The sequence below is a fragment of the Lepidochelys kempii genome, chromosome 8, assembly GCF_965140265.1.
Source record: "Lepidochelys kempii isolate rLepKem1 chromosome 8, rLepKem1.hap2, whole genome shotgun sequence".
NCBI lineage: Eukaryota > Metazoa > Chordata > Testudines > Cheloniidae > Lepidochelys > Lepidochelys kempii.
The window spans coordinates 12234625-12249110 of NC_133263.1; the positions used below are offsets into that span (position 1 = coordinate 12234625).

Here is a 14486-nt window from a genome sequence, read left to right on the forward strand (position 1 = left end):
CCACTCCTCTGTGAGACGTAGCTATGCCAACCTAACCTCTGGTACGGGTAGCACTAGATTGATGGAAAAATACTGTCAATCTAGCTATCACCTCTCAGGAAAGTGGATTAACTATAGGAAGGGTTCTCCCATCGCTGTAGTTATTGTCTACAATGAAGACACATCCTAAGGTCACATCGACACAAGTTTACAGTGGCATAGCTGTACCACTGTAAGACTGCTCATGTAGTTGAGTTATGCCAACAGGAGAAAGCTCTCCCATTGACATAACAAAACAAGCAAAATGAGTGGTGGCAGCTATGTCACCAGGAGAGCGTCTCCCGATGACACAATGCTGTGCACATGAGGACTTATTCCGGCAAATTTATGTCACTCAAGGGTTTTTTTTATTGTTTTTTTTTTTCCACACCCCTGAGCGACAAAAGTTTTGCCAACATAAGTGCTAGTGTAGACATGGGGTAAGAATATTACCTACTCACAGCAGCATATCAACTGCAAACGTAGGTGAGGACTAACTGACCATTAACTCCTACCAACAAACATTTTTCTTTCGGTTTAAAAAAAACCTAGAAATTAAATGGCAAAATGCTTCATTAATGGAGAGTTACGGTTGTCTGGTGATAGATATTCTGGCAGGGCACAAGCTAAGTCAGCAAACTCAAACCAGGAAATATAGAGTTACAGTAAACACCCTCTGACGCATGGCCAGAAAGGGTTAAACATCCTGCAAAATAAAATAGCCCTCAAAAGACATGTGGGGAGATAATGCTTGTGTTTTTACATATGTCTGAGTAGGGTACACAGTGTAATCAACAGTCCCTATCTATGCTGTATTATGATAATTCAGAGATCAAAAGAACATCCTAGCATTTAAATAAATTGTAAAAACGGGACATCTTGGTATTCACCTCTCTTTGAAATATACTGTGAATGGTGGAGGAACAAGCAAATTGCCTTATGTTAATTCTATAGCTAAGTACTGGTGATGGACCACCTTCAAAGTCATCTTAATTACCTTTTGTTCCTGGAGAAACTCCCAACTTGTCAAAGAGGACATGAAATTGTATAAAAAAATCCTTGGGTCCTGATTCTGTCTTCCCAGTTATGCTGGTGCACCCGGAATATGATATTTGGACATTGGACTATAACCTATTAACTGAATTCTGAAGGAACTCTTTGCAACTACAAAGCTCACCAACTGCTATGAATCTAAACCTCAATTAACTGAACTCATGTCTGTATGCATATTGATCTTTTAACCATTCTCTCATTTTTTAATAAATTTTAGTTTAATTAATAAGAATTGGCTGTAGTGTGTATTTGGGTAAGATCTGGAATATTCAATAACCTGGCAGGTAATGTGTCCGATCCTTTGGGATTGGTAGAACCTTTTCTTTTACATGATGAAATAAGATTTTCAGGAATCATCATATTTGACCTAGGTACCTGGATGGAGGCCTGAGGCTGGATCACTTTAAGGGAACTGTGTTGTTTGGACTTCTGAGTAACCAGTAAGATAATAAAGAAGCTGTTTTATGCTAGCTTGGTAAAGCTAAGTACTGGAATATCCACCAGCTTTTGGGGATTTATCTGCCCCATTCTTTGCAGTTCACTCTAATTGAGTGCCCACAGCTGGCCCCCACAGGGACCCCGGTCACACCCACTCAGCCTTAACTCTGCTCTCTGAGGAATGCCCCACAACACACACTCTCCCCGCCCCACCCCACCCCCCGTAATGGACAGGTACAAACTGCACGTCCCTTACACGGAGTCTATTCCACCGACAGACTACTACATTTGTAAAATTTAACAGCAACTTCAGACTCTTTTGCAACTCCTTCACACTTGCACACAAGATACCACCTAAACCTATACTTTCCCCTACCTAATCATTAAATCCACAGACTGCTCTCCTATCCCATCTCCCTGTTGACAATACCCACAACAAGAAGACCCCAGGGCCTGGTTACTGGCACAACCTACACAATTTCATATTGCAATGATGTAGACTGAAACCTCAAGGTACACATGCACCTCTTTCTTCTGATAGCACACAAGCTGCCCCAGTTTTTTCCTCCACTATTCAATACAGCTACACATAATGCAGGGATTGCAGCTGAAGGGCATGCTGACAATTTCCAGTGGCTATTGCTACCTCCAGGGGTGCAGAGCTAAGGCTAAGTGGGCATTTACCTTAACTCTATTTCCTGGTTTTCAGAGGTTTCAATTGTGCTGAGTTTGACGTTCTATCACTAGGCAATTTGAACTCTGCATTCACCAAGCTTTTTGCCATGTAACTGCATTAGTACTCACTAATATACCTTATACATTGCTACAGAAACGGTAATGTTCTAATGAAAAATGGCACATGAAAGAAGACACCACCGAGTAGCGCAGCAAAGCGACTATTTGGCAAGCCAAACTGACTACAAATATAACTTCATACTTATCCATTGATTTGGGCTGCAATTATTTGGCAAGGCAATTGTTTTCACATTCAGAGAATGTGGCCATCAGAGATAGGGCAGGATAATAAACATTTGATTTAAGCATTCCATTATAAACTTTTGAAAGCATAAAAACAAGAAAGGCCACAAATAAAAAACACACTTTAACGTAGCAATTCCTTTTAAACCCCTTTAAGCAATACCTTTGTTTGAAGAAAAATACCATTATACTAGGATTTAACTGACAAACCATAAGATATTACCAGATCAGCAGGATGTTTGAAAATTTAAAGAAACAACTGCACCACCTGCTAAGACCAACAGTCTAAAAATTCACAAGGTAAGAAGCACTTGTACAATGAACAAACTGTGGAACATATACTTTTAAAAAACATTCTTCATTACAGTTGTCATTTCTGAACTTCCATATAATCTAATGTCACATTAACTAGGATGGCAGCTCAGAAATGCCACTTCTTAACTGTAACTGACCATATACATTTAACGTTTTACCCACGGGAGGACTGCTTGCCTCGTGAGAACTTTCATGCTGCTGAGCTAGCCAAAATAGGTGCCGTTTTCTTTTAAGTAGTAGCAAACATTTCTGGAAACCTTCTGTATCTCCCACAACTCATTACACCAAACAAACAAGTTGTATCCCTTGGGCATACATGCAAGGGGGAAAATAATCTTATTTACTGACATAATTTTATCAATAATATGCTGTCCTTTCCAATCAATTACAAGGTAAGTCAAGTAAAACCGATTAGTTTTTCAAGTCAGTGTCTCAGATCATTGTTAACAAATTATTTACTACTTCATTGAGTGAAAGTATTAGAAGGTATTTTTAATGGTTTAAGCCCATAAAAATATCCAGAAGTAAAATAGCCTTTAATATATGATTTTGCATTCAGTATTAAATATGAATGTCTTATCAGAAATGTCTTATCACTAATGAAACAAAAAGATAAAAAAGATGCAGCCATGCAACACTCACCACTTCTTGTTCCACATCAGAACAGACAACACTCCTGCCCCCAACTTGTACCTCAATTGGCTTATTCAGAATTCGGCGAGCTAATGCCTCCATAGCTCTGGGGAAGGTGGCAGAGAACATGACTGTCTGACGATCAGGTCTGATGTTGTCTACAATGCGCATGACCTGGTTGAAGAGTAAAATTACAATTAATACCAAAAAGTGTTCTACACAAGACGGAATGGACTTCACAAGACTTCACGCTTGCCTGTCAGTTTAAAAACTAAGGAATAATGGCTTTGCACGGAATATAAATATAATTTTGCAAGTTTTATCTTCTGGAGTCTGTGTATGCTCACTGGAAAAGCAGCAGAAATTGCTGGACGCAGTAGAACCACTACAGAAAAGGAAAAGGGTGGGATGTTGTAGTGCTGCTTTGAGGCACAACACAAGCCTCACAGTCCAGGGGAACAAGGGTGGTGGCCTTCCCAACTCTGGAGGAATAAATGTCCCTTGGCATAACCTAGAAGCCTCAAGCTGCCTGTGAATGGGGGCCTCACCACCGAGATTCACTGTATTGCTATACAGTCATTTCCAGGGCTTATACAAGGAGATAATGGAGCCTCTAAGGCAGCGGGCAACAGCCTTACAAAATGCCTGCTCTGAGGGAACAATCCCCAGCCAGCTATGGGGCTCCAGAGGGGTTCAACAGCCCATTCCAGGTCTCTAAATCAACAAATATATAGAAATATATTTATTGGGGGAAAACCACACATGCTTTCTGACATAGACAAGAGGTTACTGGGTAACCCTAAAGTATGCCATGATTAAGGCTATGATTTAGTCATGGGTATTTTAAGTAAAAGTCATGGACAGGTCACAGGCAACAAACAAAAATTCACAGCCTGTGACCTGTCCATGACTTTTACTAAAAATACCCTTGACTGAATCTTGGGGAAGGGGAGGCAGGCGCTGTTCACAGGTAGGGGGCGGGGCCAGCAGCAGTACCGTCTGCCAGAGGCCAACAAACACCGGCTGCTCCGGCCACCCCCAAGACCACTGCTCAGGCGGTCCCTGGGCCAGCTGCACTGGCCGCTGCTCAGGCAGTCCCCGGGGCCAGCTGTCCGGAGCTAGCTGCCAGAGAAGCAGCCAGCACAGCTGGCCCCAGGGCTGCTCCAGCAGCAGCCGGTGTGACTGTTTCTGGGCACGCCTAAGCAGCTGGCTCCAGAGCCATCTGCTTTGGCAGCCCTGGAGTCATCCACACCGGCCACTACAGAAATCATGGAGGTTGATGAAAGTCATGGAATCCATGACTTCTGCAACCTCTGTGACAGACACGGAGCCCTAACCATGATCAAAGCAAAAACTCAGTCAGCTTACAAACTGTCACCCAAAACCAGCACGCCTTGCTGACCAGGGGCTGGTAGTCTCATCATATGACAGCATTGATAATATGTAGGTTTAATCGAATTAGTTCTCCCCCTCTTTACCTGTGCCCAGCCAAATCCTTTAAGAAAGAACAATGTGCTGAAGCCTAGTATGTCCTAAAGTCACTTCCATTGCCATCTCTCCTTCACCACTACAGTCAAAACTTAAAATCCACTCTGCCATTCATTACCTGAGGTTCAAAACCCATGTCAAACATTCGGTCTGCTTCATCCAGTACAACATATGTAACTCTGCGAAGGTTTGTCACCCGACCTGTGAAAAAGGAGAGAGAAAAAAAGAGGAATCAATATCATACAGAACTCTCTTTCCCCTCAGGAGTAATTTTACGTAAAATGTTAAGTATTCTGACTAGCTTCTAACAAACAAAGTAAATTAGGGTGGGTTTTTTTGTTTTAAGGAATTCAGCATATGTGTTTTAAATTTCTTGTTCTAACGACATATACATTCTGGCAAATGTGTAAGGATGCACAAGGCCCTTTATTTTGTCAAACTCTTCTTGTGCGTACCATCATAGGGCCAGAAGAACCTGTAAAATTCAGAAAACAGCCCTCGCCAAAACACATCATAAAACTAAGACTGAGATGAAACAACGAGCCACATCAGCCATTATCTGACAGCGCCACCTAGGAAAAAACATATTAGAGATTACAGCGCATGTGTGGAAGGCAAAGTTCCAGTTCTAACTGATGAAGCCTCACAAAATTTCCCTCTATATTATACTCTGCAATGCCTCATTGGATTTAGAAATAATGATTTGAGGATAGTAGTAATTAATTGCTAATAGAATAATAAAGTGTAACCAACATTTTACTAACAAACATATGCATATTAAAACCTGTCTATTAAACCCGCCAAGATAAAAAGTAACAAGAACCCCAGTCTTTGGTACAAGTGAAATCAAAGCAAGCAAAAAGTTGTACATCTGTACAAATATCTCATTTTGAAATGGTCATGGATAAACAAGTTACTAGCCTTCCCAAGCAGCAGAAAAAGGCACCCCTTAAAGAGTGAATATAAAAACACTGAGAGGTGGAGAAAAAAAAAAAAAAGGTGAATTAAATAACATTATCTTTAAAAGATGTTGACAGAAGAATACATTGGATTTCAAGCAATAATAGAGATAAAAAATATTTCTTAAAAATCTACATATTTAACATGTTAATATTTGCATCCCCAAATAATAACTCTGCAAAATTATTTGGGAACAGCATTAATGTACCTACCTTTGACGGTTTAAGTCTTGGAAGCCCAGTTCTATAAGTCTTGAAGGAACTTTTTCCACAGAAGTTAAATAATGTCAACAGTTTATTAGTGGTTTGATGTGGAATATTTTAATAATCAAACGTTGTCTAACAAGCATGCAATGATTACAGTAAACCAAAGCCTCTTAAAGCTGCAGTATCTCATTTTAACCTACCCAGGTATTTGATCTGGGAAGACACTAGTTTTAATTTTTTCAACATTTTAAATAGAAGGTCATTCAGGTAACAATTTTTGGTTTTTAGCAACAGATAAAGGCAAAGTCTTCTGTACAGCTACGTCTCTTTTATGCAAAAGTGAACTGCTGTTAAATTGTGCTAATGCTGAAGATCAGTTATTGGGCAATGGAAAGTCAAATAAGCAAGCATTACATAAATAAGCCTTTCTTTATCTACAGGCTTGTCTACATGGCAAGTTAATCCGCAGCAAGCTCGGTTGTGAATCCACAGCACACCAGCTTGCTGAACAGTAACATTCCCTATGAGTACTGCTACAGCACACCGAAAATGAGAGCAGCTTGACTCACTGGTACTTGAAAGCATAGAAAGCCTTTAGGATTTTCAGTGAGCGACAGCAGTGCCGCATGGGACATTACGGCACAGCAAGTTGGTGAGGTGTAGATTCACAATCTAGCTTGCTGCAAAGTAACTTGCCATGTAGACAAGCCCTAAACCACCTAAGAGTACCAGAAATCTGGAGTACAGAGTTATAAACTGACTGCACATATAAACTCTTAGAAATTCTTCAAGCATGTTACAATGCCTGTCCTTCAAAAATGAAGCTAATAATTGAAGAGAGCCATTTTCATTGCTGTACTTTCTGAAATGCCACAAACAGATATCACAGCTTCAAGAGATGTAAATAAAAACCAGAAGACATTTTATAAAAAAACAACATGATTTCCTGAATTTGTTAATTAGAATTACAAAATAAATATATAAAAATCTCTCTAAAGGAATGAAGTTTCTACTCACCATTATTAGCTGCTAACATATCAATCATACGTCCAGGTGTGCAAACAATAATTTCAGCACCTCTTTTTAGTTCAGCAATCTGATTTTAAAAACAATAAATTAAATTTAACAAACCATTTGAAGTTTTTATGGATTGAATGATTTATGTAATTTTTTTTCATTCACTGTGATTAACCATTCATGTTTAACTATAAATTACAACAACATTGGTAGAATACTGATTATTTATTTCAAGATTTTGTTTGGCAATTTCCTTAGTGTTTGGAAATTACTTTTTAAAAAACAATGCTTTATGAAGACCTGGAGTTGCTACAATCTGGAGCAGAGCACACGAAAGGGCTAGGATTCCTACATAACTTAGCGTTCGTCTGTATATTATAACAAACCCTACATATTATGGCAATTCCTGTAGGGATCTTAAAATATCTCTACAGCTGTGAATATATTAAGTTCTATCACATATGGTTATGGAATTTATAAATTCTGTCGTTTCCATTGGTTAATAAACACTGCATAACTTCAAAGTTAATCCATCAAGCTTTATGAAAATAGTCAAAAAGCATTACTCGTTAAAGACAAATCAAACTAAAAGACAGGTTTCAAACTAAAAGAGTTCCTCGGCCTTCTTTTTTGAGATAGGAGATATCAAAAAAGTTAAACTTTTTGGAAACAGGAAATCCTTATTTCAAACTATCATATCCCACAAAAGCTTTGCTTAATTACCACCAAACTATATTAAAAAAAATATTGTCAGACATATGGGCCATACATGAGAAACTTCAAACAGATTGACTGACTTCTGGCAACATATGCTTGCGTGCACGTGCAAAGGTGGTAGTGAGGGGAAGTCAAAAGCAGGCTTTTAAAAGAAACCTAATTGCTACCAAATCTCCAACACATAGAGAAAAGCAAAAATGAGAGTTCAGAACTAATATTGGATTTATGGGAAAACACCCACCGAGCAAAGCTGGTAAATGACGGATGTTCTGTGATTTCTGATAAACAAAATATGCTTTAAGTGTACCTGTTCACTGATTCCTGTTCCTCCATAGACACAGACAACTCTAAACCCAAGTGTCTTTGAGAACTTCTTACATTCCTTGGTAATTTGTAAAGCCAACTCTCGAGTCGGGGTCATGATGACAGCTAAAAAACAAAGATATTAAAACAGTAACCACAAAAAATTTAGGAGACGCTGATCCTTTACATGGCAAAAATCGAACCTTTATGGTGAAGTTTAAACCATCTCTTTTAGACTAACAAAACTGTACTGTATAAATTATTATCTGTTCATTTAAAGAACATTATTTCAAGAGATCTACAGTAGCTGAGGCTGCCCTGGAACTAAAAAATAAACTTGACCATAGTTCCAACACCACCCTGAAAGTAGAATAAATGATAAATTCCTCCTTTCAAGTATATGGAAATGTGTAGTTGAGTGGAAATGCAAATGTTCCCAAGTACAAACCATACAGCAAAATACATTTTTGAGACTCATTGTGTTGGCAGAACCTTCAGTGCTCACTTTAAGAAAAAAGCCTCTCAGGGTTGACGTACAGTCATGAAATACATGTTCCTCCAACATGCCAAGAGAGGAACTGAAGGCCCCTCTGCAAATCTTATAGAAGCATATAAAGAAATATCTGACAAAACAAATTGAGAATTCTGTACTTCAGGTCTTAAAATGAGTAAGAGGACTTACACTGACTGTTAAAATCACGCATCAGCCCTGTGCCAATTTCCAATGAAAAAATCAAAGGGTGCAAACTTCCCTTTCATTCTTCCTAACAAGTAGTTCTATATAAAGAGATATAGTAAGCAAAAAAAATCCCTCAATGTACATGAAACAGATGTACAATTAATCTATTTGCCGAATCAGAGCTTAAAAACAGAGCTGTGCCAGAAGAAATGTTTGTGGTAGGTTCTGTGGCATCATCCCAGAGCTCATTCTACCTTCTGGCAAGGGGAGATCAGCCCCAAAGTTACACACTGATAGAGGGAATTTATATCACGCACAGAGTTCTATCATCACGATATATCCTAGCCACAACTAGTGCATTTAAACACAGTTCACTAGAAAAATCAAAATCAACACAGATGTTTAAATTATGGTATCCAAGACTTTGAAATTTATCCCCCCCCCCTTTTTTTTTTTAATCTGTCAATATCTGAAAACAAAGATTTGTACCTATTGGACCTTCTCCTTCTTCTAATGACCTCTGATCCATGATGTGTCTGAACATAGGCAACAGAAATGCAATGGTCTTTCCACTTCCTGTTTTAGCAATGCCAATCAAGTCACGTCCACTCATAATTGCTGGTATAGCCTGAGTTTGGATGGGAGTGGGCTTTTCATAGCCATGTCTCAAAGAAAGAAAAACAAGTACTGTCAGGAGCAAAAAAGGATTTCTCATAAATTGGACATAATCCTGATGAAAAGATTTACATATTCTACTTGAGTGGTAGCTTTAGTTCCATGCAAAAATACAGCACAACAAATACAGAGTGGAGAAATGTGTGTTATGTAATTAGTGGGGAAGAATAGTTTATAATTGCCCAGAAGAGCAATCCTGAGTGAACACCTTAATCTAGATAGTTGGTATACATAGTACCATACAATGAGAATATGTAAAACAAATAAGTACCTGGCCTGAACACTCCACAGTATAACACCACAAGGACACAATGGAAACAACTGATATTTCGGTTCATAAACTGTTCACTTACTTCTTAAGTGAACTAAGAATCTTCATGGAAATACCACACTGTACCCAGGTTTTGATTGGCTTCGGGCAGCCTTTTCCCTTGACTACAATTCCCTCCATTTCCAGCCTGTATACATTTACCTCTGAAAAAACACACTATGGATTAATACACAATCAATCAAACTTCAAGTGTTTCTCTGCTTTCTGATTCAAAGTCTACTTGAAATGTACTGTCTCTGAACATGATGCAACAGATTTTAGCTAGCTACAGACACAGATGCTGAGTATGTAGAAAGTGTAGTGAAAAACTTTCAGTGAGCAGGTCACAAGTATAACTAAATGGAAAGTAACAGTACATCAATAATACTCACTGATGGGGTGATTCAATCTCCCTCCCCCACCTCCAGCCTGTCAAGTTGCACCAAGAAAATTCCCTTGCACGCTTCAATTCCCCTCTGTAACTAATAGGGTTGCTGCTTTATGTCAATGACTCAAATTATATGTACATCCCTTTTCGATGGTCCACAGAATTTTGGCTTTATGTCCAAAGGATAAGACCTAAAGAACTCACTGGTGTCATGCATATCTAAATTTGACAGACATTATCTTCCATTAAAACTACCCTACAAAATTAATTTTTATTTGCCATTACCATCTAGGGTCATTTTAGCCAACTCTGGAACTTCAACATAGAAGTTTTTCCTGAAGGGCTCATATTCTATCTTTCCATGATCCACTGGTTCCAACAACTTCCTCTGTTTGGTCTGATAGCCTGTCAGGGCAGTCTGAAGATCAACTTCCTCCTCTTCTGACGAATACTGTACAGATAATAAATCAAAAATATATTCAGTGACAAAAACCCTCTTCAAAAGGTTTGATTTTTCACTGACATAGTAATGGAACATTATTGAGTGGGGACATTTATCTCTTCCTATACTGCACCAAAACCATCTATGAGAGGGAGAATTACTTTAAGCTTCAAGGATCTCCCTAGTTTTACATACATTCATTCTTTTGGGAACTTCCCCTCTCACCACTCCCCACCTTTTCTCCAGCTCCCACATTGTTTTCACCAATCTTAACTGACATCTGGAGAGCACTTGCCATCTAGAACTAGTCAACAGTGATTCAGGAAAAAAAGAAGATTCTCATGCAATGGAACTTATCCAGCCTATTCAATTGCCAGTGCAGAGCGGAGAGATTTAAAACCTATTTAAGGCCTAAAAACCACAGCACCTTATATGATAATCGCTTGATATCCCTTTTCTCGAGTGTTATGTGAGTAGTTTGGACACAGGACGAATTGCTCTGATAAGCTTGGACCCAATAATTGTGCAGGGAGGCTATGCAAGCCCCCCTGCAGAGTATCAACATTGCATATTTATTTCATACAGCCAGTGTAAGACAAGTTTATTAGTTGAGTTTGGAGTGCTACCTAATAGAAGCACACGACTGGGAGTCAGAAGACAGGCATTGTATTCCTGTCTTTGCCACACTTGCTGTGTGACTTTGGGCAAAAAATCAAACCTCTTTGGCTCCTGTTTCTCAATTTGTAAAAGGAAAATATCTACCTCCCTGGGAGCAGAGATACTTAACTCATTAATGTTTGTGAAGTATTTTGAGATCCTCAAATTAAAGGCACTTTAAAAGTGTGAAGATAATTTAACTATAAACGTAAGACCCAGATTTTTTATAATTAAACATATGCAAATGGACATGTAACTATTGTGACTGAATATGTGGGCTCAGTAGCTACATACATAAATGACCACTTAGATGTTCAACTGGTCATTCACATGCAAAACTGCCATGACTGAATACATAATTTCAATAACTGTATATAAATTGTATGTGCACCAAGTTTAGACATCCACACATCAACTCAATTATATCAAGACGTTATCAACCTAAACAACTTGATCCATTAATTTAGCTTTCATTAATACCATGTTGTCCTTACACAAAACCATGCGAGCTGCGGTGTTTTTTAAATTAATCTGTGTCAGCTCTATTTTGGCCATGATTCAACAACATACATAAGCAAATGCCAAACATTTAGCATGTAAGTAGTACCACTGAAGCCAACAGGGCTACTTGTGCGCTTTAGTACTTTGCTGAATCATGGCCTCTTTTTGCAAAAAAAACGAACAGCCCATTTCCACAATAAACACCTAAGACTTTTCAGTTACCTCCATTGCATCTTGGTCATTCTCCATGAGCTCCCCTTTCTTCTTTTCTGATTCCGCAGCTGCCTTTTTGGTTGTCACCACGGTTACTACTTTGGTAACAGTCGGCCCAGATTTCTAATAAAACAGTTAAGGAAAACCATTATACTACCACAGAGAGCATGGAAACGCACTACGCAGAATGTACAAATTCTGTATACTCCTGAGTGGCTTTGCTCCCACTTCCTGAGATGAGATTTCCTCAGGGTTAATATCAAACAGCTGATTTGGGGAGATAAAAGGTTATGGACAGGTAGGCATTACATGTAGTTAACCTCTTGTCTGTTTGCATCATTTCCCTCTTAAAATGTGTTCTTCAATATCATTTTTCCTATATTAAAATGCTAACACTACTTAAAATAGATAAAGACAAGCTTAATTTTTTACCTTTTCACTCCCACCTCCACCTTTCACACTTCTCATATTAAACTTCTTGACCTCTTCTTTAACTTCTTCCATATAAGCATCCAGTGGATCTAATTCTTCATCTTCAATCTCCTCTGCTTCTTTTTCCCCTTCTGCAGTCTCCTCCTCGTCATCTAGTAGGACAGAGAAATATTTTTGTTTAAATGAAAAACATTTGCGCTTATGAACTCCAAAATCCTTATTTTTTCCTGCATTTCGTACAATGCAGTTGTACAGAACCCTGAAAAATGTTTATAAAGCGCATACAAATGGGGGTGGAGGGGACGACACTACTGTAAACTTACAGAACAAAGGTGAAGAACATCATGAGAATAGAAGTACACCCTCTCTACAGGGGTAGAGCCAGCCACGGGGGAAGAAGAGTATCTTGGAGCAGAAGGGATGGGAATCTTCTTATGTTGTCTAAGGGTTTAGTCACCAGTCAGAGAAACCATGGAATCAAAGGCCACCCTTCCCCATTGATACCACATGGGCACTTTCCCTTCCCCTTGGAAGCGGAATGTTCCCTGAAAGAAGACACTCAGTCTGGAGACGCCAGGGGAGCCAGCATGCTCCCGCAGCCTGCAGGAGCTCCTCTAATGCCAGGAGTGGTCATTTTAAAAGACTCCTCCTCTCTTGGGGAGATGTCAGGATGGAGATTCTCCACAAGGGTTGTGAGGAACTGGCTGTATTGAGAGAGGTCATCAATAAATGGGCAATTTAGCTAGGATTTTAGTGGGTTCAAAATAGCAGTTACGGGTTCCCAGAAAAGCACTGGGTCCACAAAAACGTCCAAAGCCTAGGTGAGAATTTTTTAAAAACTGGGAATGAAGTAAGAGGGAGAAGAAAAGAGTGTTAACATATGTTGATAAACTACCATTATGTCCCCATAACTGACCTGAATAACTGCACAACATTATTGCTCTATCATTTGTCCTCTCTTTCTCCTAATACCCCACCAGCTGTTTGGGACCATGAAGAAGTCTAGATTTCATCATTTTACATTTCATTGAAAAATAACTGAAGTTTTAAAATCAAATATGGTAATTAAAAGCTGGGTTTATAACTACAAAATGAAGCAATTATCTGTTAATTGTTATATAAAAATATTAAGGAAATACCATCATCATCTTCTAAGCTCCATTTTTTCCCTTGTTTCATCTCTTCAATTTCTTTTTTCAGTTCTCCTATGTTTTCCATAGCCTTCTTGCGCTGTTCTTCCCTCCATTTCTCCACTCTCTCTTTTCGTTTTCTCATTTCCTCCTCAAGTTTGTTCTGATCAAAGTTCTATGAGAACAAACAACCAAACTAAAAAGTTATGAATTATTGGCCTGACTCTGCACTTCTTTATACAAACTCCTCTTTCAAATCTATGGGAGTTTTGTCTGAGGATTGCACAATATAAAACACACTGCAATACAAGTTTAACTTAATATATCTCAGGTTCACTCTATAGTGACACAAACTACTATACTTGCATGAGCGAGGTGACTAAAATAAAGTGAAATGCAGTTATCTGCCTTTCATCCAATGCCAGAACTTGGTCCTAGGGATCTACATTTCTAAACAAATACTCCTAAACACGTCAAACTTTCCTCACCCTCATAGGGAAAGTATACAACAGCAATGATTCTCAACCATTTTTTGGTGCGAGACCCTGAAAAGCCACCTTGCAACTCGCTATTTCCCCAAATTATTTGTGTCAGAGCAACAAGCTATGAGTGGATTATAACCAATGAGTCCTAGGCAGGAGTTCTGGTTGAAGGTGCATGCATAGTTGACTGGATTTGGTGAGGATGCTGGTTTGCTGGCCTGTTGCTGACTCCTGCTAGACTGGAGGGTTTGTCATGAAGCACAGATTCCCCTGCCCCAGAGCCAAGCATTGTCTGTGTATTGGAGTCAAGTATCAGGGCGTAGCCATGTTAGTCTGTATCCACAAAAAGCACAAAGAGTCGGGGGGCACCTTAAAGACTAACAGATTTATTTGAGCATAAGCTTTCATGGGTAAAAACCCCACTTCTTCAGATGCATGGAGTGAAAATTAC

At 39.0% G+C, this 14486-nt stretch overlaps 1 protein-coding gene across 2 annotated transcripts in view; it reads right to left on the minus strand.

The window, feature by feature from the left end:
* DDX46 (DEAD-box helicase 46) overlaps window positions 1-14486 on the minus strand; it is a 36875-nt gene that overhangs the window by 13033 nt on the left and 9356 nt on the right. For both annotated transcript variants that reach the window (XM_073355535.1, XM_073355534.1), the window contains exons 5-14: window positions 13563-13728; window positions 12424-12575; window positions 12001-12114; window positions 10464-10629; window positions 9834-9954; window positions 9295-9470; window positions 8131-8252; window positions 7107-7185; window positions 5042-5124; window positions 3445-3609 (exon numbers count right to left, since the gene is read on the minus strand). In XM_073355535.1, the coding sequence (XP_073211636.1) occupies window positions 3445-3609; window positions 5042-5124; window positions 7107-7185; window positions 8131-8252; window positions 9295-9470; window positions 9834-9954; window positions 10464-10629; window positions 12001-12114; window positions 12424-12575; window positions 13563-13728 (1344 nt within the window). The remainder of the gene's footprint in view (window positions 1-3444; window positions 3610-5041; window positions 5125-7106; window positions 7186-8130; window positions 8253-9294; window positions 9471-9833; window positions 9955-10463; window positions 10630-12000; window positions 12115-12423; window positions 12576-13562; window positions 13729-14486) is intronic.